Source organism: Phaenicophaeus curvirostris, chromosome 10, assembly GCF_032191515.1.
Source record: "Phaenicophaeus curvirostris isolate KB17595 chromosome 10, BPBGC_Pcur_1.0, whole genome shotgun sequence".
NCBI lineage: Eukaryota > Metazoa > Chordata > Aves > Cuculiformes > Cuculidae > Phaenicophaeus > Phaenicophaeus curvirostris.
The window spans coordinates 137,298-164,082 of NC_091401.1; the positions used below are offsets into that span (position 1 = coordinate 137,298).

Sequence of the window (26,785 nt, forward strand, 5' to 3'; positions counted from 1 at the left end):
CTCGTCCACCCGTGCCTTAAACCCCTCCAGGGAAGGTGACTCAACCACCTCTCTGGGCAGCCTGTTCCAGTGAATTTAAATGCATTTAAATCTGTGAATGCAACACGAGCATCTCATGGTTCTTGATAATCTACTCTGATTTTCACAACAACAAACTATTACAAAAACCTGTAATATTAAGTTGTATGAGAGCAAACATGCAGAGTGTCATGACCAAATTGGCATTGCTGCACAAGGGCTGGCTGGATAGAGACGCTTCTGGCAGAGCAAGGAAGTATTTGCTTTAGAGCACCAGCTAAACAAGCTACTTGGGTTTCTTGAATGTCGTTTTTGTTCCAGGACAATAATGGATCAGTGAACATGTGAGAACAAACGATGTGGTTCCAGGATGTCAAACTGCCCCGCGGCGAAGTGGCTTTAAACTTCCTCTTCACATGATCACATTCACACTCCAGCCTACAGAAAAGTTTAGTTTACAAGTTTACTTTTAGCCATGAGTTCACGCTTAGAATAAAAGACTACTTTGACTTTCTCAGGAATGGTTTAGGAGGCCATCCTGCCTCTTCCAGCAAAATTATCCCACGAGAAACCGGATGGGAATTTTTCTCTGCCATCTCACAGACCACAGCTATCCTGTTCTACTTAGCCCCTTTTATTTTGTAATTTCTACCACACTCACTCACATCCTCCTCCTGTGTTTTCATCTTTCTCGAGCTCCCTTGAGCAGCCCATACAAGGAATGCAGAACAATTTACTTGTGTGGATGAGGAGCATGAAGCCGAGTTGTAGTTTGCTTAGTTCGGCAGACACTCCTATTACTATAAAAACTGCTTTCACACACAAATATTTAATTTACAAAATTATCTCTCCCTCATCACCCTCCAAAAGAAACCCAGTGCTGACAGCACACCACTCTTGGCAACGTCTGAGTAACTGCAGAATACTTGCACTCCCCCGTATTCCCCTGTATGAAAGCACTCAGGAAGCTGCCATTGAGCACCTGGCTGTAATAACCTGCAGGGCTTCTGTGGAGAAAGATATTTTCCCCCAGTGCTTATTGCAGGTGTTTATGAAAAGGTAATCTTAAAACAGGGTCAAATTATTTCATTATGTTTCTGCCTTGTATGTCAGATGTAAAGCTAATGGGCAGAGAATTAGTTTTTGACAGAAAAAAAAATGAGACCACCCCATGCTAATTGAATAGCAAATTTCTTTAGAGATTACTAATTGAAAGGCAGGGGCTGTACACTTGCTATTACTCTCTTTTTACAAGACCAAGTTCCATTCATAAAGCCCCAAAACTATGAAAATTTTGTTCAGTCATCTATTTTTGTTAAATCTATACATTTATATGCACGGTTCTTCCTATGGCTCAGATAACGCAGTCTTAAACAAGAACAGAATTCCGCTTACCAGCTCATTCAGCCTTCCCCAATTCTCAGCCACCAGTTCGCTGACTGAAGAAAACTGAGCATGATGGAATGAATGCATGACCTGACAGAGCACAAGTCTTCCTGAGCAGTGAGAAGAACTGGGCAAGACCCTATTCTGCAACTCATCTTCTGGTGGGCTGCCCCTTCAAGATCACAGCAGCAACACGCTGCTACTTACCACGTAGTGATTTCATTCTGTTGTTACCCCTTGACAACAAAAATAGCTAATGCTTATCCAAGACACCATATTTCTGGAGAAGTTAATACCCTGAGAGACCACCTTCTGAAATGAAGTAAGGAACAGAGCTCTCTTTCAGAAAAACTGCTGAAAGCAATACGTGACCTGAGCTCCCAGATTCTCGGGGATCCACAGCTGCTTCTGAGGGACCTGGAAAGGCAACTGTGGAAAGAAAGCCTCGTGGACTGAATTTGGGTATGTTTAGGCACACCATACAAATGTTCCCACTACTACAGGAAATTTTCACAGGATCCACAAATCCTATTTGAAAACCACAGATTTAAAACATATCCTCCAATAAACAAGAGTTTTACTGTTAAGCATACCCAAGATCTTTTTACTGTTGAGCATCTCAAGATCTTTTTTCTCAGTCTGTTCACTTTCTTTGGACACTGATTTCTTGCCGCTCTGTTTGTTAAAATGCAAGCTCTTTTGATGCAATCCGTATCATCATTACAAGACACAAGTAACTACAGGATGCAATCTACTCACAGTGGAGAGCGCATTCCCCCCTCCAGCACACTCTGTTCACAACAAAAGGATAAAGAACAAAAATCCTGCATGAGAAAAATTGAAAGACAGTGCATTAAAGGAACATGACAACACTTACGGTCAAGTCCGTTGATGTATCTCATTGTAATTTCACAGTGCCCCCAAACTGCACTAACTATGGGGTAAAGTTTTTTCCCTTTTAGTCCCCTGAAGGCCACTCCAAGATACTGTCCATCCACCATGAAGCTAAGCGTCCCTTCGTCCATGTCCAAAACCACCAGTAAGGAGTCTGGGAGTACAAAAGACTCATCCGGTTCCAAAAAGACAGGATACGTGATCCCAGGCTGGTTTTTACAATTGTGGTAGAGTTTGTTGCGTCCCAGATCCCAGCCCCACGATTCGCTGTTGCTCCCAACCAAGGACGTGTATCCCACTGAGTGCAGCGGAGCTTCGGCTGTGGAGACGCCCACCACAGCATGAGTTCCCCGCTGCCTCGTGGGCCAGTGGATTTGCCAGACGTGCAAGCCTCTCGTGTAACCGACCTTGCCCCGAATGCAATCCGTGCTTTGGGCAACTGGGTGTCTATGAAAAGTCAGTTTATCATCTTCCTTTACAAAAATATTTAAGGAGCGATCTTCATTGTTCCAAGCATGTTTGTACTGGACCTCCAGCTTGGCTGGGGGCATATCCAATAGCATGTCCAGTCGCGCCGGCTTGCAAAAATCCGGGCCTCTCAGCTCTCGTTTAACAGGTCTATAAGGGGGCTCCCTCACATCCACAGACTTTATGCTCCCTGAGATTTTCTGGCCCATTTCTTGGCTGCAGCTTTACAGAGGAGAAAGAAAAGTTGACTTTGGCCCAACGTTACCTCATGAAAGTGCTTTTACACTGAGCCAGTGCCCTGACAAGCTGACTGGATGTGCTTCTCCCGTTTGGAGCTTTTTAGCAGCAATGTTTTCAGAGACAAAACACTCCTGAAAGAAAGCAGAAAGTTTCCAGTTAGTTTAAGCCAGCCAACAGAAAATCCACGGCATAGTTTTAAAGAACTTCTTCTCATCCCTAGTAGTTACTTCAAACACCGAAGCTGACAATTTACCATTTTTTGTTCAGTACCCTCCAGTGCGAGCCAGCCTGCCGGCAGGATACTCCAGACCCACCAGCGTGCAGAGCACAGACAGTCATTTCCTCCAATTCAGAATCGGATGCAGACATTCCCCACCTTCTGCCCTTCCACCCACTCTGTCTGGCCAAGTTCACAGCAGTCCTGACGAAGGCATATGCTATTCCCCAGCAACAGTGATAAACTCTATGTTCAGCAGCAGCTTCACTTTCACTTGTGCTTTTGTTTCATAGCCTTAGAAATACACCCGATGCCAGAATCTACTTTTATTTTCAGCCATTCTCTTCCCTTGGCTCTGGTGACATAGGTTTTCAGCTTCTGCACTGTTATTAAAACAAATGCAGCCAACAGCAAATGGCTGCAAATTTTAAATGCTTACTTTTGGCATACTTTGTCATTAATAAAAGAACAAACCAAAAATTCATGAAGGTTTAGTTTGTTTTAAAAGGTGCTTACATAAAAAAAAAAGAAATAATGAGGGAATAGAAGGCATGGACAGACAAACACAGGGCAATTTCAGATCTTTGGCAGACTCTTGTACACAGGCAGCTACTACAATCTGGTATTTCTTCATGTTATGGGACAGCAGGCTAATCCACATTTTCTACATTGCAGTATTGGGCTGATGTGAAGGGTTGAAAGACAGCAAAGCACATTAAGGGGTACAGATGATTTTGAACTGTATTCTTCCTGTGCTCCCCCAGACAAAACATGGCAACATAGCTGAAAGCAGTCAAAAGCACCCAGGAAAGATTCTTTGCAGCCTGGAGTTAGATCCACTCACCTTTTAGAGCTCAGGTAGAGTGCAAAGGGATGCCTAGAACCTCTGAAAGTACTAAAGAGGTAAAAATGAAGACAAAGTCCTATAAACTTAAGTAACTGATTGGCATAGTATCAAATAAAGTATCTGCACCAGCAGATGTACTTCCGCCTTCTAGCAAAGTAAGTACCATGTGCAGGAATGCTCAAACACAGCTGAGGTGCCCCACGCTGTTTATTTACTGACAGAGCAATGAAGTGTTTCGTAAAACAGCACAAACCACCAGGCTCTCCAGAGCCTGAAGAGTCAAGGTGACGGCTGGGCTTCATTAAGCACCAAAGAGCAGGCAGGGGCAGAAGCATATCACAAAAAAAGCTTTGTGATACTTTGCTTGCTAAGTCACAAGCCCATGTCCTTTCTTCTAAAGAACTTCTACTGCAGATGCAACGTCCCATAGCAAAAATCGTCTCTGAAAGACAACTACAAAGCACTTGCACACAATGAAAGGAAATAAAAGAGAGAAGTCTAGAAAAACATCACCTGTAAAATTTACCATCCAACCATGTTTTAGAAGTGAAGGAAGTCCTTGTATTATTTACAATGGTCAATATCATGTGAAGTGTTTTGTGCATGTATTAAATTCAGAAATGAAACAACGTCTGTGTTATGTGAAAGCGCCCTTCCCCCCCGAAAAAAAGTAGTAAAAAAAGCTGATTTTCAAATCCATGGGGACAGTTAAGTTACTGATTAAACTATTCTTTTCTGGTGGCTGGTCCCACATATGTATATCTGCACACCTGAGCATAAAGCAACCACATCTTTGCATCTAATTTTAATCTTTAAAATCTAAATTAAATGTAAGCCTCCAATTGTGCTTACAGGAGGAGCCAGAACAATTCAGAGGAGCTTCTCATCACTGAAATGGTACCACAACTTCAAAATGACCCACATGAAATCAGCTGGAACAATCCTTCTTACTTATCTCTGATCATAAAAAGAATCTGGAACTTTAAATAGGAAATACGTTTTACCTGCCACTTCCACTGCTGCAGAAGTGCTCACAGGTTGTTTCAAAGTTACAAAGGCAAATTTTGCCCACCGAAGTTCAATACCTGATTCCACGCTGATAATCCTGCAGTAAATGAAATACTGATGCTAATATACACACAGGGAAGCAAAGGGGAGTAAAGGTTATCAGGCTGCAAGTTTTCCTAGGAGGACACATGCTCAGGGACTTGGTAACTCTATTAAAAAAGGTGCCTGATTATTTGAGCTTCAAAGAAGGATATGAAAAAGGAAAATATCAGCCATTCAAATTGGACACCACCAATTTCTATAGGAGATTTAGCTCTACAGGCCTTTGAAAATATCCTCTTTAAAGCACAAGACAATTGCTATGTTCCTCTCAAGGTGCTGAGGGACATGGCTGGGTAAGCCCTCAGTGCATCCTCTTCCTGATCCCATGAGAAACTCAGCTTGGCACAGAGATTTACCTGCAAACCACCACGAGATTATAAACAGCGACACAACTCACTTGGCAAGCCATGGACAAACGTTCTTCTTAATGTGCCCCACACTCCAACACATATAGGTTGCTAATAGATTCATCAGTAATTCAAAGGAGTAAAATACATCATTTTAAGTATCTCGGTATGTGCACAACTGTAATGTTACTCTGCGATGTGCTCAGTAAGAACTTCAGTTTGAAACTGTATCTTACAATATTAGGTCTTTCTTCACTCACTGACATTACTACGTAATCATGCAGCGTAACATCTTGCCAAATAGGTTTGTTCGGACATAGGACTGAGCAACAGCATAAAAAACTTATAGTTACTGATGCGTTCAAGACGCAGCAGCTCCTAAGCAGCGGTACAACTCAATCTACCTTTCATAAAATATTTTCTCCCACCTACCTACTCACTCACCACATTTACACTCTATCACACCCTAGTTCTGTGTAGCTGATAGTCGTCCTCAGCTTCTAGTAGAAGGCTAATTATGGCCATACTAATCTCATTCAAGTATTGATGGACTTGAACAAGTAAATGCAAAAAAAAAAACCCAAAAGCCAACATTTAATCATTTGTACCAGTATTGCAATGAAAGTGCAACCCTATGCTGCTCTCATCTCAGTGCTCTGATTGCTGGTGCTCAGTATAGGTGACATGAAAACTCCACATGATGCAGCAGTGAGGGGTTGCCACACACGCCTCCTGCTCGCAGTCCATGCAACAGGACTGTGTACTCCACAGGGAGCAACACATGCAGAAAGTCTGCCTGGCAGTTCACAATGGCCCCACTGGTTGCCTGCAGGAGTAACCTGTCTTGAAGCCAACACCATCTATTCCCTTTTTTTTTGTCTGTATCCTGTCTATTTTCACCCAGCAGCTGACAGAGATCCACACCGAGGTGAGAATGGCAGCAAAGGCATCATCTTGTCCCTCACTCCATCAGAAGCTGCTGGTGGAGAAGCAGCTTCTGACCATTTCTACTGACCATCATCCTCCTTCTACTTCCACGGGTAACACCATGCTTCCAGCACAGAAGCCTTGGAAACCTCACACTCGTACCACTACTGTCAGGACCTCCTTGAACCTTCTCCCCAAGATGCTGCGCAATTACGGCGCCCCAGAAGCTGTTGGAAAGGCAAAGCACAAGGCTTTACAAGGGGAAGCGGAGTGGAAAGGCAGAGCACATGGCTCACAACGGGAAGTGGAGTGACTATCATTTCATCTGGCAAAGATACCCCAAACCAGCTTCCTGCCCACAGGACTAGATGGCTACACCGCACAGGATTACAGAGAGCTGTGGGTTGGTCTGAAAGGACAGAAGATTATTGCTTTCCGCTATGTACTAATCAATCCATTTACAGAAATCTTGGGTTGTAAAACCTTCTTACCATCTCTCACGAGTTAATAAAAACTTGCCAAAGCACAATACTGTCATTCAGCTGTTGGGACTTTCTGTAATCTTGTAGTACTTATAGAAACTTACATTTCCTTGTCTGGATTTTCTCAATAGACAGGTAAATATTCTGGAATTAAAACTCGCATTTTCACTGTGTGGTTTAGGTATGAAGGTCTTCCCAAAGCATTCGTCTTCCAGTAATTTCAGACCACTGCAGGAGTTGGTAAACAAGACAATATTTGAATCTGGCTCCATATAGGACCTCTCCCATTATACCCGTTCAATAACTATAACGGAAAAACCAAAGTTCATCAATCACCCCTGCGACAAAAGCTCTTTTGTGGATAATAAAGTAATATTTTCATGGGAAGAGAAGAACCCCCACATTAGTATACTCCTCCAGCAACTGGAAATCTATGGTTGAGAAGACTGTTCTTTTTTGTAACCGAAATTCTTTCTGTCTCGGTTTCACATTCATGCCACGCTTTGTCAGGATATGATGATTAGATTAAACATACTGTACAATAACAAGTCAGCTCCAAACAGGAAAAGTGTGTCAACATCGCTTAGCAGTGTCCTCATGCAGACTGCCAAAATATTTAGGGAAATCATTCACAATACAAACACAAAAAGGAAAGGCTTGCTGGGACATCACGATGCAGCAATTAACTAGGGTGGACTTTTTAACAAGTCGGGACATTGCCATCAATAGAACATAACTGCTGATAAAAGAAGCATGCTTTTTGCAAAGTCAGCTTTCAGCACCCATAGTTATGTTTCCCTCTGGATTATGAGCTAGAATCATAGAATCACCAGGTTGGAAGAGACCCACGGGATCATTGAGTCCAACCATTCCCACCGATCTCTAACCCATGCCCCTCAGTACCTCATCCACCCACACCTTAAACACCTCCAGGGAAGGCGAGTCAACCACCTCCCTGGGCAGACCATTCCATTGCCTAATGACCCTTTCAGTGAAGAATTTTTTCCTAATGTCCAGCCTGAACCTCCCCTGGTGGAGCTTGAGGCCATTCCCTCTTGTCCTGTCCCTTGGGAGAAGAGGCCAGCACCCTCCTCTCCACAACCTCCTTTCAGTTAATTGTAGAGAGCAATGAGGTGTCCCCTCAGCATCCTCTTCTCCAGGCTAAACAACCCCAGCTCTCTCAGCCGCTCCTCGTAAGACCTGCTCTCCAGCCCCCTCACCAGCTTTGTTGCTCTTCTCTGGACTCTCTCCAGAGCCTCAACATCCTTCTTGTGGTGAGGGGCCCAGAACTGAACACAGGATTCGAGGAGCGGTCTCCCCGGTGCCGAATACAGAGGGAGAAGAACCACCCTGGCCCTGCTGGTCATGCCATTTCTGATACAGGCCAAGATGCCAAGCTAGATACACAGAAAGCTTGAAAAACATGCATGAGAAATGACACCCCATAAACGTGATTCAAAACTACAGTAAGAATGTGCTAAGGCTTAGGTTAATTCTGCTACACTGACCCCAAAAAAGCAAAAAGCAGTGTGGCAAGTCTTAACTAACGATACAGACGGATGAAACTGTCTTTCAGGAAAAGCAGGGAAAGCGATGCCTCTGTCTCACAGCAATTCAAACTTCTACACAGCAGTTCCAAATCTTTTTTCTATTGACCCTCATTGGGTTTCTTCCCTCCTGCAACCAGACTTGACCGCCACGTCATCTCCCCCGCCAACCCGGGCTTTGTCATCAGCAAGCAAGAACCTCTGAACACTGAGAGAGTTTCAAGAGGAGGCACTGAACCAAGGCTTCTTCTCGATGGACACCAAAACTGTTTGCTTCCCAGACGCCTGAACAGAATTCATAGTTAAGTGTCTGAGTACTCTAAATCTAACCTCGGTCCTATTGACTCTCCATGACAAACAGGAAGAAAAAAAAACACCAGCTCTGCTACACTGGGTAAGTTGACGAAGAAGTGTTTTTAAGTTCAACAACCAGGACTTTTACCCCCATTCAGACACTGTAAAGGCATGAGGCCTGGTGTCTAACAAACTATATTCCCAGTGTGCAAACAGTTACATAACCATGACAACACTGTTTTGATGGTGAAAATGAATTAAGCAGAATTTTGACACCCTAAAAAGATCGGCTAGGTTGGATGCAACTATAGATCCTGGCATCCAACATAATTGATCTACTGCCTGTTTTGAACAATGTTGGCTTCCTTTGTCGCACTGGGAATATACAGTAATAATGCAACCAGCCAAAACCACTTGGAAACTCTAAACTATTCTGTGCTACAGATAAAATACTATGCTGCATACACACTTAGCAAGTGACATTTAAGGTGAGATGAACAATGCAGCAGTTTAGTCGTGACTTTTTCAGTTCCTGAAAGGAATGCAAATCCTGTAATTCCAAGGACATTCCTCCATAAAGAGTAACTCATTTGTAATGTTATAAAAATGTAATTGTTTCAAAATTCAAGATAAACTTGTTGTTAAAATAGACTGTGCATTTAGCTGCTTGGAATTAGAATAATCTGCAATACCACACCATCTGTACCACCAGAGTTAGAAGCAGTGTAGTCATATGATGAAGAATTCAGAAAGAATCTTGAGTATCTATGAGTACAGCAGAATGTATACTTTTTAATACTTCTATCTACCGTACTTTGGAACTGGGCTGATTTGAGGTTGGGGTTGGTTTTATGTCTCATGTCACTCTGCATGTGTTTCTGGAATTTGCCTCTCCCCGTACTGAAAGCTGGTTATAGATGCAAACATTTATATTCTGAAGAAACATGAAAGATGACAAAAACCCACTTCAACTCTGTAAACAGGCTTTTCGCATAATGACTTCAGTGAGAATACAATGGTGTAATTTGAAAAACAAATATAGTAACATGATACAACAAAACCCACCTTTTTTGCTATGCAAGTACTTCTAAAAACAGTAACATTCCAGTTCTAAAATTACTGAAAGGAAACAATTACTTTTTTTTCAGAGTATTTAACAGGAATACCCATATGATTCCACAATTACCATAAGATCACAAGTGCTCAAGCTGCTACATCCCTTCTACCATCCTTTCTTATTCATTCTTTTTGTGTCACAGCCACCTGTATTCAAATAGACTGGAAATGGGTCTGCCTCCCTAAACTGTGGGCAAAATCCAGTGCTTTATTTTTCCAGGTTATTTTCAGGTGGACAAGCCCCCTGATCTGACACATCAGTCAGGTAAAATGCTTGCTCTAGCATAAGAAAAGAGAGAAAATAAAATAAAATGCTGAAAGGAAGGACCATCTATTTTGGCAGCACCACAAACCATGGAGTGGGTCACACCAAGCTGCCCCAAGGAACAGAGATGAACTTCAGGTCTAAATTCAGTATAGTCATGAGCTGCTGCTGCTTAGACCTTCCTCACCCTTCTGGCACAAAATCGGGCACCTCTCATCCTCCAACCACCCTTCTGTTACAGGTAATACCCTCCCATCTCTCCTGAACGGCTGACATAGCCATTTTGAACATTCAAGTGTCCAGGTTATATTTAAAGAACACATGAAAAAGGCTTAACACTAGGTTGAGAACTATGTTTTCAGCTCCGCTTTGCATTTTACTGATTCATTTGCCATTTTACATTTCTAGTCTGCCACGCTCCACCAAGTAAGGAACACATAGATGTCATAGCATGTGAGATTTAAAGCCCAAGGAACAATTAAGTTTTAATACTGCCATTGCTCTCCAGTCATTACTACTTTTCACCAGCCTAACACTTTTTAAGACAATTTATTTTACATCTACAGTTTTTACCAAAACAGCTTAAATGTCAAAAAGAGAACATTCATTAATCAATGACCTCAGACGTGGCTGAAAACAGCAAAAAGGCCTTACAGCAAAAGAAAGAGAGTGGGAAGGTGATGTCCAGTGGAGCCAGCTGGCCTTTAAAATGAAAGAAAAGTTAGAAAGCCACAGATGAGAAAAATACCTGGAAAGCATCATTCCTCAGTGTAGGCAGCAGCAAATGCCAGGTGATGTGCCTGAGCAGACTGACGGAGGGTCCAAAAGACAGCAGAAAGTGACAGTCAGACAGACAAGAGCTCCTCTAGGTTGACACAGTTGTTCATCAGAACTTCATTGCAACTGCAGAAGCTGTAATAACATGTTCTAGGGAAAAAATTGTCCCTTAGCTCAAGCTGCAGTCAGTATACATTATGTATCAATGTTTCCCAAGCTTGGTGAGTCTCCAAAAATCAGGATGGAGCCTAGGTCTACAACTGGTTTTCTAGGGGCAGTATCACAATAAGGATGCGGCAAGGAGGAACACCCCCTAATAGTAGCTCTGTAAGCATCTACAGCATCACAAGGCTGTTGTAGACTTAGACTCTAGAAGAGATGCCTTCACTCTGCCTGTACATTTTGCCATGGATTATTCTAGTGCTATCTTCTGTATAAAGACATTCACCAATGGCTTTAAATTTGCAATGCTCCTGGAGTAGCTAGGATACTTTTGTCATCTTCTTTCGCTTCTAAGTCTTACTTTGTTTAATCCTCATTTGAATTGAAGCAGCAGCATACAGACGATACCTGTTTGATGCTCTCACTGTTGGTGGACCAGAAGCAAACCCACTGGATGCTCCAGTTGAAGCAGCCCACTAGAGGCAGTTCCTGATCCGACCTGGACGACTTTAATACTTCCAATAGTGATGTCAAATTCCAGTGACAAAAACATACGGCTCCCAAGGCCAAACACAACAGACAAGAGTTGAAGACATTCTTCCCCCTACAATGATCTGAGTAAATTGATGAAGAAGAGGTGCCCAAAAACGCAGTCTTGGACAAACTGCGGGTGATCTGCTCTAGGGAAGCCACAAATGCACACAGGGCTTGGGCACATTCCTGCCACTCTGGATTGCATGGGGAGAGGCGGGGGAGCAAGGTTGGAGGGAACCCAGCCATTGTACTTGCACAAACACGTAGGAGATGAATACATGAGAACAAGTTCCATCCTGAACAAAAGCGTATTTTTTGGTTTAATAAGAAAATAGACTTACACAATCACACCATCTGCACCCCTCCTAACCCTTCCCCCTTAACCAATGCAGTCAATAGCCACCACCAGCCAAATCCAACAGAACGGCAGAAGGCTTAAAGACATCAATGCTCCTACAAGGAGAGGCAGCTGGGGAAAGGACAGAGAGATCTTGGAAGTCCAGGCTGGGCTGTGAGTTGCCATCTTGCCAAGGAATACAGAAGAGAATGAGCTCACTTCAAAGCTGTAACTGCAGGTAAAGAGTCCTAAAGATTTTGCGTCAAGTTAGCCGAGACACAACTCCAGGAAGCAATGCTTCCTCAGTCCTGCACTTTCTGAAGTGACTGTTTTTGAAGAATTGAAATTAAGCAAACACGCTATACATATGTTAAGGAGGTATCATCATCAAATTCAGATTGTGCATATGATTCGCATTTCCCAGGTAAGATGACAAATGGAAGTTACACATGGCTTTTGAGCGCTAACAAAAAGACAAACCAACTTCCTGTTGCATAAGTAAATAAACATTTTCTCAAAAAACTCAATACATTTCTTAAACAATAATAATGAATTTCATCCGTCCTACATGCACGCCTCTGCTAAAGGCCATCTGTCAGCACAGACACACAGGGATGATGGAGAAAGTAACATCACAGAAACAAACTGCTTGAGCTCTAAGCAACAAAATTGATTTGCTTTATGCACTTAAAAGCTTTCCCCTTGCACAGAGTAGTATTTCCATTTGTGCTTGCTATTAATTTAGGAGATGGGGTACTTCATAATGCAGGAGAGCCTGGGAAAGGCCACAGGGCTTTAAGGAGTTAAAGCCTGACTGCCAGTTATGCCCCATGTCAGGAGTCTCAAGGGACATGGTGAGAACCCAAGATGGGTTGCTCAGTGCTGAAGGCTACAGGCAATGGTATTTTCTTTCTGGATATTTCATTGTCCTAGAACCAGATGAAGTTGAAAGGCTGCTGTTTCAAACACTGTCCTACAAAGAAACGACCCCAGACTGTTTCCAGTTTTAAAATCAGAAAGGGCCTCCAGCTAATAAAAGCCATGGTGAAAAAGCCTGCTAATCTCAGTAGCATTTACATCTCATTACTACTGACCGAACAACGTACATCCTAGAAGAATTTCACGTTCCAAGTGCCAACAATTCCAGGTATTTTTGACCACAGGAAAGTATTTTAAAAAATGCAGGCTAGACTTCCTAATGGAGGCATGGATAAACACAAATCAGCTTTGTGCCTGCCTACAGGAGTCTCGCCACAGACGACGACCTATAAGCCCAAACACAAGGTCTGTACTTCTCAAAAGAGCTTCACACGTTAGTTCCCCCTGCTAAGCAGTCTTCCACAGAGAATCTTCTTTCAAGCAGCATTTTATTTGTAACAATTAATTAGTGATTTTATTTCATTCTTTAATGCACTGGGGAAAAGAGGGGAAAAAAAATAAAGAGAGAGAGGTTGAAAATGATCTGGAAGAAAACTGTACCAGGATGCAAGTTCTGATGGGAATAAAGAGCTATTAGTAGTCAGTCTCTAGGTGTACTGTCACCGACAGAAAATAACTAGCATCACATTCTGGCTTTGTGAAAACTACATAAAAATGAACACGCTCTAATTAATCTTTGTACAAAAAAAGGCATATTGAAGATTCTTTGCAACAATATCAAAGACATCACATAAACATCCTTCCAGAATCACTTGACATCTAACCAAGTATTCACATGAGCATAAATGCATGCTTGCATTTATCAAGCAAACTACGGTGTACTATTGAAAAGGTCTTGGGAGGCACATGCAACCCATGCCATTCTGTTCAACGTAGAAACTACATTGGATACCGCAAACACTCCAGATTCTTTCACTAGAGGAAAGCAAGCCCTCAGGCCAATAAGGGCATCTAAAGATACTGCAAGTCTGAGGAGTTTAAAGATCCAAGCATTCTTCCAAAAGACAAATTTACATCTGCTTTTCCCAGAAGCATTGTGCAGACATGGATATTGCTGCTGTAACCATGGGATCAAGAGCAGTTGTGTGTTTTTATGTTTATCATTAACTCTGTTACAATTTACAGTAAAGACAGATGAAAAATAGAGCCAAGTCTGAAGAAAGTACACAGGATAGAAGTTAAAATGGGGGGGGTGTTAAAATCCAGAAGTCTCATGAACAGAGATCTTTCCAGTGAGAGAAGGAATGAAAAGCAGGTATTTTCAACTGTTGCGCACATCATCATCAAGGATCTATGGCAAAGGGTTTTCTGTTATAATCTCAGTCTTTCCTATCTCTGTCTCCTTCACAACCCTTTCCCTCCTTCTTTCCCTGTACATCCCATCGTCAGCTACTGTAACACTGGGAAGTTGTGTGGCTTGATTAATCAAGCAGCCTTCCTAATGGATTTAAATCTGCTCTCTTATCAGGACTCAACTACTCAAATAAAGCTGAAATTTCCAAAATAATTACAGTTCAGCAAGACTGATCTAGAAAAGCTAACTGGCTTTCGTTAGCCATGATGACAATATTCTACACCAAACTTGCCTCACTGCCTAACAGAACGAAAGATCTTATTTGTGCGTCCCCGTTGGGTTTTAATTCTTAATTCTTCTCAAGAATTTAGGCTTTGAGTCTCCCCCATCTCATGAGGTCTTTCCATGTGAGTCACCATAACCTCACTCCAGAGGCCTCATGATCACAACTAATCACCAGTGGATGCTGCTCCTATTTTCTCCACAGGCACCAGCCCATTTCAATTCCTGAAAGACCCCACATTTCCAAATTACAAATGTCAGCTGCAAACATTAACCAGACCCCACAGGTGGAATTTGCCTGACTAAATTTAGGTTCTATAATGCAGTTGAGTTCATCTCTAGCATACAATTAAAGCCAGAAACAGATTGAAAGACCTGTAATTTGGAAATCAACAAGTTGTTAGGCCAGTCATTGCGAAGTCGAGAGACGAGCCGCACAGAGCTCCAGGCTACCAGAACACCCAGAACTCAATCCTTTTTGTGCTGCAGAAGTTACTAACGGGTGGGTTCCTAGCACCATCAGGGTCTGTAGGATACACAGAAATTGGTTCCATCTGAGGCCACCCATCTGTGCTCTGAAAAATACAGGATACTATAAAATAACCACCATCCTCAACGGAGGTACCTACGTCAGGAGCTAACCTTGCACTAAAGAACACAGCTCCGAGGCAGAGGCAAAGGCAACTGGAAAAGAGGGCACGCTCTTCTCTGTGATATAAGCAGGAGGGAAGTTTCACTAGTAATAAAAAATAAGGTAGTCAGTCTCCATTCAACTGCACCATGCGGAAATCACTATGATTTATGACTTCTGCCGAGAACCAACTGCGGAGAGGAAAAACTCCCATCCCCACCTGTGCCTCTCAGACAAAGCACACGGCATCTCATGTCTGTGCAAGGCATGGGGGCAGCCAAGGCTGCCTGCTTCACACAGGCAAAATATTAACGGCATTAATTCCTAAGGCAATGGGAAAATAATACAGGGGAGAACTTCCAAGTCACAAATACTGCTTATTTAAGCTAAGCTGCTTAATCAAGTTAATTGAAGGAATTAAAAAAGCATCTGGAGAACACCACATTCACCAACCAGTCTCCAGCCATTCCTGATCTTGTGTTGCTTTTCCTGGGCACAAGCTCCCCTGCTGGCACAGCACAATCCATCATCAGCCATTACACTGATTACCATCCATTAGTTCTGTCAAGCATAGGCAGGAAATTTAAACCTCCTTGTGTTAGTTATTTACAAGCTATTCGCATACTGGATATGAAGCAACTATATAACGCTTCGTGTTAACAAGAGGAGTGCAGCTGAATATTAGAGTTGCACATTAAAAATTACCAGTGAAAGTAATAATTCTATTCACAAAACATCGCTTATGGAATTTTTGTTTGGTAACACGAACAGGACAGAAGCTTATACTCTTTAAAAATACAACTGATCGATACATAGTGGGGGAACAGGTAAGAACCAAGGAGAATGACAAGTTTTAAGTATGAGTCCCATAAATATAAAATTTAATTAAAATGTAATTTTAGAAAACAGAGAACAGACTTGGGGCTCTTACAAAATGATGATTTTTCTTCCCTGCTGTTAAGGCAGAGTGATTACAACGAAAAGTAATCCCGGTCATTTCAAAAGCTAATTATTACACGTAATAAAAATTTCTTCATCCACCATACAAGACCTAATCAGAAGAACTGAATTCTACCAAGACCACCAACCCACACAACTTTGCTGTAACACAGCAACTGCTTGATTTTCCCCTTACAATTATATTTATACAGTAGACTATCAGGCTCAGCTTGGATTGCAGCATACTAAATTTCTTACCACTTAAGAAGCCAAATGCAGAGCAGCTGTGAAAGCAGAAACCACTGTGTGCAAATATTCAGATCAAAAAGTGCAAGCAGAAAACCCCTTGTGAAAGGCCATTTTAGTGGGAACTCTGCGATGGACGTTCTGTTAAAATGCCAGTTACAGCTTGGTGTAATGCTAGTCGGAGGAAGCATCCCACAAACATTTCTTGTAATGGGTGTAAAGAGACACCTGCAAGAGTCAAGTACTCCAGCTGTCGGTACTGCCAGCACTGGTCTGGAGGAAGAGAGCTGCTTGATACTCTCATCACTTTTTCCCGCGTTGCCAACTCAGACATCTAAATTTAGTTGCTACATTTAGTCAGTGGTTTTCCCACTCTTTCCAACACCCAAAATGAAAAGTCCTTCTGCATTAATTCACTATCTCCACCCAACTGTAGAAGCGAACAGCATGTCAGGCCTCCGCACCCTGAATTATGCTACACCAACAATCAATCAATGAATCTCAGCCACCTCCAGCTCCACGAAATGAGAAATCGTCTCCCCGTTCATGTCCTGAAGAACTCCACACCAGGCAGCATTCACTACTCAGTCACACTTCTGCTCAGCCTCGGGTATTATCTCCTCCATGTTCCAAACTAATTCACCACAAGGAAAACAAAGTCTAAAAATAGAGGGAATAAAGAAAGAGGGCTGGCTTCTGTGTTCATTAAGACATCCTGCTCCAATGTCCTCTATTAGCAGGATGCGCAAAGAACACAGAAGCAAAACTAAGCTCACCAGTCAGTCTTGCATCCTTGAAGCGCCGATACACTTCAGCTTGAACTTCCCTTTGGTGCCTTCTTCCAGCAGTTAAACCAAGGTGGCCTGACAAGGATGGATTTGTTTCTTCTCTTGCACTATCATTCAACACTGCTCGAATGAGGTACATACGAGTAAAATACACTGTTGAGCATTGCTACAGAGTCTAAGATCAGGAAAAGTCAGTCAGTTATCAATGCTGAAGGGGGTTCACTGGAGAAAAAAAACAAACAAAACAAAAGTAAACTGAAGAACCGCTGTATCCCTAGACATGGATTCACAGCAGCAGCCTCCTGCATTTCTCCCATCACACTGCAGCTGAGTGAGGCAAGGGAAGGGATGTCAGTGCTAACTTCTCAACGGAGTCTTGAGTGTCACAGAAGTACCCTGTAGCAACTCCAAAAGTTGGATTGGCTGGCTGAGCCCAGAGAGTGGTGGTGAATGGAGTTAACTCCAGCTGGAGGCCAGTTACAAGTGGTGTCCCCCAAGGCTCAGTGCTGGGTCCAGCCCTGTTCCATGTCTTCACCAATGACCTGGATGAAGGCATCGAGTGCACCCTTAGCAAGTTTGCAGATGACACAAAGCTGGGATGTAGTGTTGATCTGCTAGAGGGTAGGGAGGCTCCAAAGGGATCTGAACAGGCTGGATCCATGGGCTGAGACCAAGGGCATGAGGTTTAACAAGGCCAAATGCTGGGTCCTGCACTTGGGGCACAACAACCCTGAGCAGCTACAGACTAGGAGAAGTCTGGCTGGAAACTGCCTGGAGGAGAAAGACCTGGGGGTGCTGGTTGACAGCGACTGAACATGAGCCAGCAGTGGCCCAGGTTGCCAAGAAGGCCAATGGCATCTTGGCTTGGATCAGAAACGGCGTGACCAGCAGGCCCAGGGAGGTTATTCTCCCTCTGGACTCGGCACTGGTGAGACCGCTCCTCCAATCCTGTGCTCAGTTCTGGGCCACTTGCTACGAGAAGGATGTTGAGGCTCTAGAGCGAGTCCAGAGAAGAGCAACGAAGCTGGTGAAAGGGCTGGAGAACAAGTCTTACGAGGACTACGGCTGAGGAACTAGGGTTGTTTAGCCTGGAGAAGAGGAGGCTGAGGGGAGACCTCATTGCTCTCTACAACTACCTGAAAGGAGATTATGGAGAGGAGGGAGCTAACCTCTTCTCCCAAGTGACAGGGGACAGGACAAGGGGGAATGGCCTCAAGCTCCACCAGGGGAGGTTTAGGCTGAACATTAGGAAAAAATTTTTCACAGAAAGGGTTGTTAGGCACTGGAACAGGCTGCCCAGGGAGGTGGTAGAGTCACCATCCCTGGAGATATTTAAAAGACAGGCAGACAAAGTGCTCAGGGACATGGTTTAGTGTTTGATAGGAATGGTTGGACTCGATGATCCAGTTGGTCTTTTCCAACCTGGTGATTCTATGATTTGTGCACCCTGCCTTTCAAATCTATTTTCATTTCCCATTTCATTTTAAAATCCTGATGAATACTTAAGCTTGGTCCCTTTGACAAAAGGATCATGTTTCCTCCAAGTGCACCTCCAAAAACTTGTGTTGTTGAGTGTTCATCTCCTTCCTCTACAACCATGCCTCAGTCCACGGCTACTGGGAGAGTTATCGTACAGGCGAGTCGCTCTTTCCTTCCTTCTCTCCACCCACACATTTTACTTCACATACCATTAGCACAAATGTCAGGAAACTTAAGAACTACTAGTATATATTCCATGTCTCGTGCTCATGCTTGTTTAATATCTCTTGTTATATTTAAACCTCAAAGGACAAGATAGGATGCATGTTGTAACAAATCCTTCCCCAGCACATTCTCACATCCTCACTACATGATTGTTGCACTTACAAGGCTGCATCCTAGTCTAAACAAGCCATCAATGAACTAGGAGTAAGATCTTCTAGACTACTGGAAACAGTCATGTCAGCACTGACCCAAGTACAAAGAACTTCTTCATTTTATGTTTTAATCATTTCAAATAATGAGCAACTTCAATGCATTATTTGCCTTTGACAACCACAAGACCGAAAACTCACCCTTTTTATCTTGCAGCATCAAAACCCAGGACTATATAAATATTTAGTGAATGATCAGTATACTTAAAGTTAAAAGCGACACTACTACCGTAAGGCTTGCCCAGATGTTTACAGCACCAGTGACTGACAAGAGTGAGATGCAGGGACACAGGCAATACCTAGCACAAACCAAGTGTAACACTAGTACACAGCAACGCAGACAAAATGAGGTCAGGATGGCAGTGTTTGCTGTCTTTTATACACTTTGATGTGTCATCGTCTTTAATTCAAACCACTTCTGTCATCTTGACAGGCTTGTCAATAGTTTTCAATGACAGGGGAAAACAGTATCTAGGCTTCTTCATGCTGCACCATAATCTACAAAAGCGAGACAACGGAATGCACCTAAAGCTTCTTGCAGGCTCTCACTCTCAAAATACACATCTGGCTGCTGTGCTCCACATACAGAAACTTTGCCCAAGCTCAGAATTTAATTGATCAAGAGTCTCAGGTTTAACACATGCTGAAGGGTGTGCTCCTGCTTCTTTCCTATGCAAAGAATAAAATAACGACTCTGCCCAAGTAAGCTAGCCGGAATATGCCCAGGGCCTTGAAATAATTCAGCACGAGCTACCATCATGCACTGAGGTCCTCAATTTAAGTCCAAGTAGACCCGTAAACTACGAGGAACAGACACTCAATCCCCCATGTCACACAATCTAAAAGTCAATCTTTCTACAGGTTAAGTAAGGATAAACTTCAAAGATAACCAAACAAATGGAGTAGTTACAATTTAATTTTAAAGGGCTATTTTAACCTCAACTAAGTGTCTCTTTCAGCCAGGAAAGCAAAGAATACAAGACAAACAATGCCATAAAACCAGATTTCAATTTTAACTCCTAAATCCCCCTATTACCTATAATGAATTCTGAGATTGTTTTTAACCTTGGCCAACAGTTCACATAAGCAAAGTCAAACACAGGATACACCACAAATTATATGTAGTGACATCACTGAGTAAGGAACGCTAGTATAAACAAATTAACATTTGAACTTTCTTTTAAAGCAACCGTTCACTTCAAAACAGTACAGTGATCCTGCTGCCAAAGGCACACGACAACCTTTGGCGAGGAACACAGCAGAGCTTACTCTGGAAAGAGTGTCTGAAATATTTAACTTGGAAAATAAAGTTTCAGATATATCAGTGCTGACCCCAGATTGGTCTGTATGTCCAAGCTACCCTTAAAGTAATTCTCAAAACAAGAAACCTTTTAGAATTTGGCTAGCGACTTATAAAATAGTTACAGCTCCGAATTAAAAATTCCCTTTACCCAACACTTAATCAAGCTATTTCCTTGGCTGCACGTAGTTTTGACTGCCACAGCATTTTCTTACCTGGGAAGCAGAAGAGTCAGCATGGACAAAACTGTCCATCACATGACTTCTGTCAAAAATGGTTTAATTACAAAATAAGTTCAAGATTTTGGGGAACAGGTCCACATTCAAAGATAACAACAGCCAACTTCCTTCCAAAACATTTTGGCCCTCCCCAGCAAAACTATGTTTCAGGATATTTTTAAAGAAAAACAAAGAACACCAAACTCCTGGGTCATGACCATGCCTATGAGCATCCTTTCAGGATTTCTGTGGACAGCATGTTCTTAGTATGAACGTGCCACCGACGTATACCATTTGTGCACCGAGGCTTTGTTTTAAAATCATGACCTCCAATATCTAACAAAAAATGTAGCCCTCCACTGGAGGGAATTTATTTCTGCATTCATTGAAGAAGAGATGGAGGAGAAACAGTAAAAATGAAATGAATATTTAAACCTTTTGGCACTTTTGAAAACTCCCACCTTTTTCCATGCCTAAAGATAAGCAAGTGCTCTGGCATAATTAACAGCTCCTTGGAAGAAATACTTTCTAAATATTCAAGAAACATCACTTTTAACAAAGGCTACTGAATTTAAAAAGAAATTGAACCAGTATTACTCGAACTACTGAATATTGCAGTCTAATTCCAAGAAAAATTAAAAGTCACATGAGGCAGCTGCTGCTACGAGGTGTAGAGGGAGCTGGAATGGTGTTTAGGTACCCACTTCCCCTTCCTCCCGCATACAGAGCTTTGCTGTCAGGTACCAAGCAGAAAAACTACTCACGAAATCCAACAGTGCTGTACCAGTCATACCATAGCTGCAGACAGCGCTCGCCAGGGCTGCCCAGCCCACCCACAGAAAGCACAGCTGCTGCCCCACACAGGGGAGGTCTTGGGAGACAGAGCTACTGCAGTTCCCACCCTGGTGAGGTTCCAGGGCATGGGCCTCTTTCTGCAGGAAGGAAATCCTCTTTCTTCTGACATGATAGCATAAACATGGGCCATCTTTTCTCTCTCTCAGAAACCCTTGGTAAGATCTTCTTTGCAAGCTTTTAACACAGAAAGGGACAACCCTGTCTAACAGAAGACAAGTGCACACAAAGCTTTGGCAACACGGTAAAAGAAAGGCAGTATTTGAATGAGATTTTGGAAATGCACGTATTTAAATCAAGAAAGCAAATTCAACTACAGCGTCTCCTGTACAGCTCTGAAAGAATTAGCTTGCAGTCAGCTCACAGATGGATTGTCTGCACTACCGCGCTCTGCGCTGCACAATGTGCGCTTGTCACTTCAGCCTCTGACAAATCCTCCAAGATAAAGTTGCTAAGTCACCCGCACTCTGCAGTGCCAGATAATAAAACCTGTCATCTGACACCAGCCATGAGCAGGATTAGTCAGTGATGCCCAACTCCGAGATACACAGAATAAGCAAAGAGCAGAAAAATTAAACAAAATACTGCTCAGCGTTGGTCTAAGTTCAAGTGACTTGAGGATGATCAAATTTGTGTCAAAGCTGAGCACCCACGTTTAGCCCAGGTACTTCACTTCTTATTAAGGAAGAAAACCAGATAAACTCCCTTATGAGATCAGGGGGGTTTTGTTTGCTTGCTTTTTTTTTTTCCTTGCTATGGACAAAACAACAAGCTATGCTAAATTTCTGCATTTCTGTCACTACACACATTAGGAGCTTCACAGCATTGACCTCTGAGGCAAAGATGACATTCCTTTAAAAAAGGACACACGCCCCCAAACGTATATACACATACACATGCATCACGAAAAAGGCCAGTACTTGCAACCACTCCATTTGTGGTCTAAAAGAAACCAAAGGAAGGAAAGAAAGGAGCAATACCCAATGCTCCCGGCGGACAGTCTTTAACAGAGCAGAGGTAGCCATCAGGTTTGAATCCAATATTGCCAGTCAAATCGCAACTGCACTTCTCTGCTGAAAATCTGGCACCCCACAAGCACCACTTCCCGCTATCGCTGGGCTTTGCTTTAAAACAGAACCCCCTCAGGCCAAGGACTTTTCCTTGCTAGGTCGTAGATGCTACCCATAATCCTGTCAGCTTTCCACACACAAAACACCAGAACTACAGTTCTATCACTACACAATCTAAGGGACTGCGGGCTGTAAAGCAGCACAGGCAGTTGAGGGGAGGCAAAGGCATTTCCTGACATCATTCCAGACCTTGTCTTAGAGTGGGATTCAGATAGCGCCCACCATTTCAAATACTTCCACCCTGGGGAGAGCACAGGTCAAGTACACAGCTGTCTTCAAGCAACAAAAGCTTTAACAGCATAACAAAATAACTTTCTCCAAGTAAAGCACAAAAGTTCATTGTGCCCTACCAGTAAACTCCAGACTCGGTCCTTCTGGAGTGTCGCATCCTGGTATCTCTGCGAGACATGGTCACCAACCGCGTCAGTGATACACACACGTGCTTTCAAAGGAAAAAAGCAGATAAGCAAAATCCCCCAATCGACCCTCACAAACAAATGGAGCATAAGTTGAATAAATCATAGAATCATTAAGGCTAGAAAAGACCTCTAAGATCATCCAGTCCAACCGTAAAGAAGTCTGAAAACACAAACACCACTCCTCTAGCAAGCACATCACATATTAACACCTTATCCTGCAGCATCACAGTACACCAGTTCAGAGTTCTCAATCACCTACATAGCATGGTAAAAAGGAAGCTTTAAGCCATGGCTGAAGGATGCATGTGCTGCAAAGCGCAACACAGATTAACAAGCATGTACACAGTCCCACGAGAGATAGCATATGTGTGGGCGAGGCAGCTATCTGGTCTGGCAAGGTTCAATCCACAGCACATGTTTATTTTCAAATAGTTAAGTTCAACAACAGCACTTCCAGAATTAGCAAATATTTAACTACACATAACAACCTTACATTGAGTTTTCACTCCAAAAACTGATTCACTGTTCAACAGGCAGCCTTAAGAATTGCCCTCATCACAGACAACGTCCTAACAAACACTAGGACCCCAGGACAACCCACGGCTTACAACTGCATCAGCCTCAAGTTGTGTGCTGCATTAACATAGCTCTGCAAGCCTGCACTAAACCAGCTGCATCCATCTAAACAGAGCTTTGCCAGCAGAGTCCTTCACTGCTCCAGTCACAAGCCCCAATCTACTTCCCAGACAGCGCCAGGAAGGTAGGCACCCTTGCCTCTGCTCCTCTCTACTACCACTCTTGCCTTGGCCTTAAGCCAGGATTTATGAAGTCCAGCAACACTGACGTCAAACCTCTATCCTGGGAAACCTGCTAAAACGAAAATACGTCTAGACTGCCTCTATACAGATACTCTATTAAGAAGAGGAGTGCATTTATCCTCACTAACTGAGGGAGGAAATGGAAGTGAGTATCAAGGCTGCTTTACATTACCATTATTCAAGCTGGGATTTACCATGTCTGGAAGCACTCTGAAAGCCTCAAATTCGCACTGAAGTGATGTTGCCCCAGCATAAAAAGCACAGAGTAAAGGATGTCAGCGCGGCAGCAGAGAGCAGGCTAAAGAGAGAAGACAGCTAAAGCGCAGCACAGCTTAGAGAAGTGCAATCTGGTCAAGGCATCCCTCTTTCCACTCTCCTCTTGGCCAAGAAGAATTATGGGAATGGGTCAGGGAGCACCTAACATGAAGTTGCTAGTCACTTCAACTAAGTAATCTTGGCAATTAACATCTCAGAAAAACATGCTCTGCTTTCTTCCTCAATTGCTGTTGAGCAATTGTTGCTGTGTTTCAAAAGCACAGGCAAAACAGCTCCTCCAGGGAAAATTCTCCAGCAGGCTGAATTAAGAGAAATCAACTCAAAGTAATAATCACACAGAGTCCTGCGACGCAGCACCAAGTTCCACTGTGAAAACTATCTTACTTCTCCACAAGAGAGGACAGTGGCCTACACACCAAAAGGGGGTAAACAGTGAACAGTGAAGGACAATGAGACAAAAACAGCTTGCTCGGTTTTCTTGGTACATGGAAAATCCATTACTAAAGTTTACACAGCAACAATGAAGCCTGACAAATTAATGAGCAGCTTCTTGCGGAGTTGCAGGAGACGGTCCACCATTCAGAAATTCCTGTGCTGCACAAGCAGGACTAAAAGATCACCGTAATTCGGTCAAAACAAAAAACAGAAGTTCTGGTTCTTTCAAGGAGCAAAATACTTAACTAGTGCATTGCGAGGGGAGGGCTGAGCTTCTATGTGAAAGCCCTCCTTGCAAAGAGGTGGCACGGCTTTATCCCTCCCAAGCTGGTCGAACAGGAAGCCTGGTGTCTCAGAGCTGGCTGCAGTGACATTCGCAAAGACAAACACAAGTCCCACGATCACACTGGTACGGTCAGATGGTATTGGTGCGAATACCGGGCTCTCCAAGCCTCTCCAGCATGTACTTCCAGAGCAACACCCACACGAGGGCCTCAGCAATGCATGGAGCTGGGAAGTTTGATCATCCTTGCAACGCAGGGAGGTACAGGGCCTCCCTTCAGCCCTGGCAGGGACACTGAGGCACAGGACGGTCATCCAAGGACATCCAGAGTCAGCAGCAAGATACCGAGGCATAGCAACTACCAAGAAAACCAGACTTCCATTACTCAGGCCAGTTATAAAACTTCCGCTTGTCGTTAAGAGAACGCACGGTATCTGGCATTACTCTGTCAGCAGCACCAAATAACCTAACAGCAATCTGATATTCGTGTCCCCGACGGGTTGCTTAAGTTACAACAACAACAACATTAAAAATGCAGTGTCGTTTGATACACGCTGCGCGAGCCAAGCCAGCTCCAAGCCACAGGCATCCAGAGCAACTTTTTGGGGCTAGTTTTTTCCCTGGAGGACAAGCTCTCTTGCAACACAGAGATACCTTATCAGGGATTGCTTCTGTCAGGGAAGGCGAAGAGAGCCCGGGGAAAGCCTCAGTTACGACTCCGGCATCGAAGGGCTGCAGCCAACATCAAGCTAGCGGCGGCTGCCCATCTCTCCAGGCGGGATGCCCTCCCCCAGCCGCAACCTACGCTCTCAGTCCTAAACACAAAGGAATAAAAATCACTTGCTGGCAGCACAGCTGCTGCCACAGCCGCTTCCTCGGCTGCCCTTCCGCCAAATCCCTCTCTTCAGGAACGAATGGGAGCGCCGGGGCCCCTGCAGGAATAGCCACCCGAGGGCAGGGATGCCCGGTGGGAACAAATCCACTCTGCACCGTTCTTTGTTGAAAGCCGAGCCTCCCCTAGGAATCGGCGAGGAGACAGGTCGGCGTTTCACATGGAGCTGAAGGAACGAGCCGAGAGCTGTTTTTTCCTGCCGGAAAAAAAGGACCCAGGAACCGCTGTGAAACACCAGATCGTGGCAAGGCGTTAGGCGAGAGGTTTTGCTTCCTTCCACCAGCGCGAGAAGTCACATAAACTCAGTTTATAAGGAACGCAAATCTCCAGCTCCCCAATTTCTAGAAACAATTCTCTTTCACAGCTCAGGACACCAGCCCGAAAAAACAGCACTGCTCAAAAGGAAAAAAAAGAAAAAAAGAATAAAAAAAAGAACTTCTCTATATGGTTGGGATCGACGATCCATGAGGTCTTTTCCAACCTGGTGATTCTATGATTCTACACACACGCTGCAACCGGAGACTTCTCGCTCCAAGAATCACAGAATAGTTGGGGTTGGAAGGGAGCTTAAAGACCATCTAGTTCCAACCCCCGAAAGACACCCCGAAACTCACCATAAACGCGCCCGCAGCCCCTCCGCCGATCCGCTAGGCGAGGGGAGAGGGGGAGTCCGGAGCGAGAGCCGCCGACCCGAAGTAAACGAAACTCGTCCGGCCGGGGCAGCCCCGTCTCTCCCGGGAAAGGACCGTCTCCCGGCTCCGGGAGCTCCGCCCGGTGCGGGGATGCCGCCCCCCGCCAGCCCGGGAGCCGCGGCCCGAGCCGTGCCCCCTGGCGAAAGCCGATCCCGCTGATCTCATCGCGCCGGGACACGAATCCAATGGCCGGGGAATTCACGGCGGAGGGAGACGCCCCTGCACCGCCCCGGCCCGCCCCCGGCGGCACCCGCAGCCGGAGCGCGCTGCGGCCCCAGCGGGGGCTCCTTCCGCCCCTCTGCTCACCCTCCTGAGGCGCAGCGCTGGAGCCCCCAACATTAGAAGGAGGTGGAACTGTTAGAAAGAGCCAAGAGGAGCGCACGGGGCTGATCCAAGGGCTCGGAGCATCGCGGCGATAGGGACAGGCTGAGAGAGTTGAGGTTGTGCAGCCTGGAGAGGAGAAGGCACCC

At 44.1% G+C, this 26,785-nt stretch overlaps 1 protein-coding gene across 3 annotated transcripts in view; it reads right to left on the reverse strand.

Annotated features, from left to right (window-relative positions):
* The window catches only part of SPSB4 (splA/ryanodine receptor domain and SOCS box containing 4), an 88,818-nt gene extending 62,371 nt beyond the window's left edge, over nt 1–26,447 (reverse strand). Inside the window, exons 1-2 of one of the 3 annotated variants that reach the window (XM_069865066.1) lie at nt 26,238–26,447; nt 2,282–3,137 (exon numbers count right to left, since the gene is read on the reverse strand). In XM_069865066.1, the coding sequence (XP_069721167.1) occupies nt 2,282–2,975 (694 nt within the window). In that variant the 5' untranslated portion in view covers nt 2,976–3,137; nt 26,238–26,447. Of the gene's footprint in view, nt 1–2,281; nt 3,138–17,075; nt 17,185–19,141; nt 19,265–26,237 lie in introns of those variants that run through there. The other 2 variants (XM_069865067.1, XM_069865068.1) reach the window with 2 other exon arrangements.
* Nucleotides 26,448–26,785: the final 338 nt, after the last annotated feature.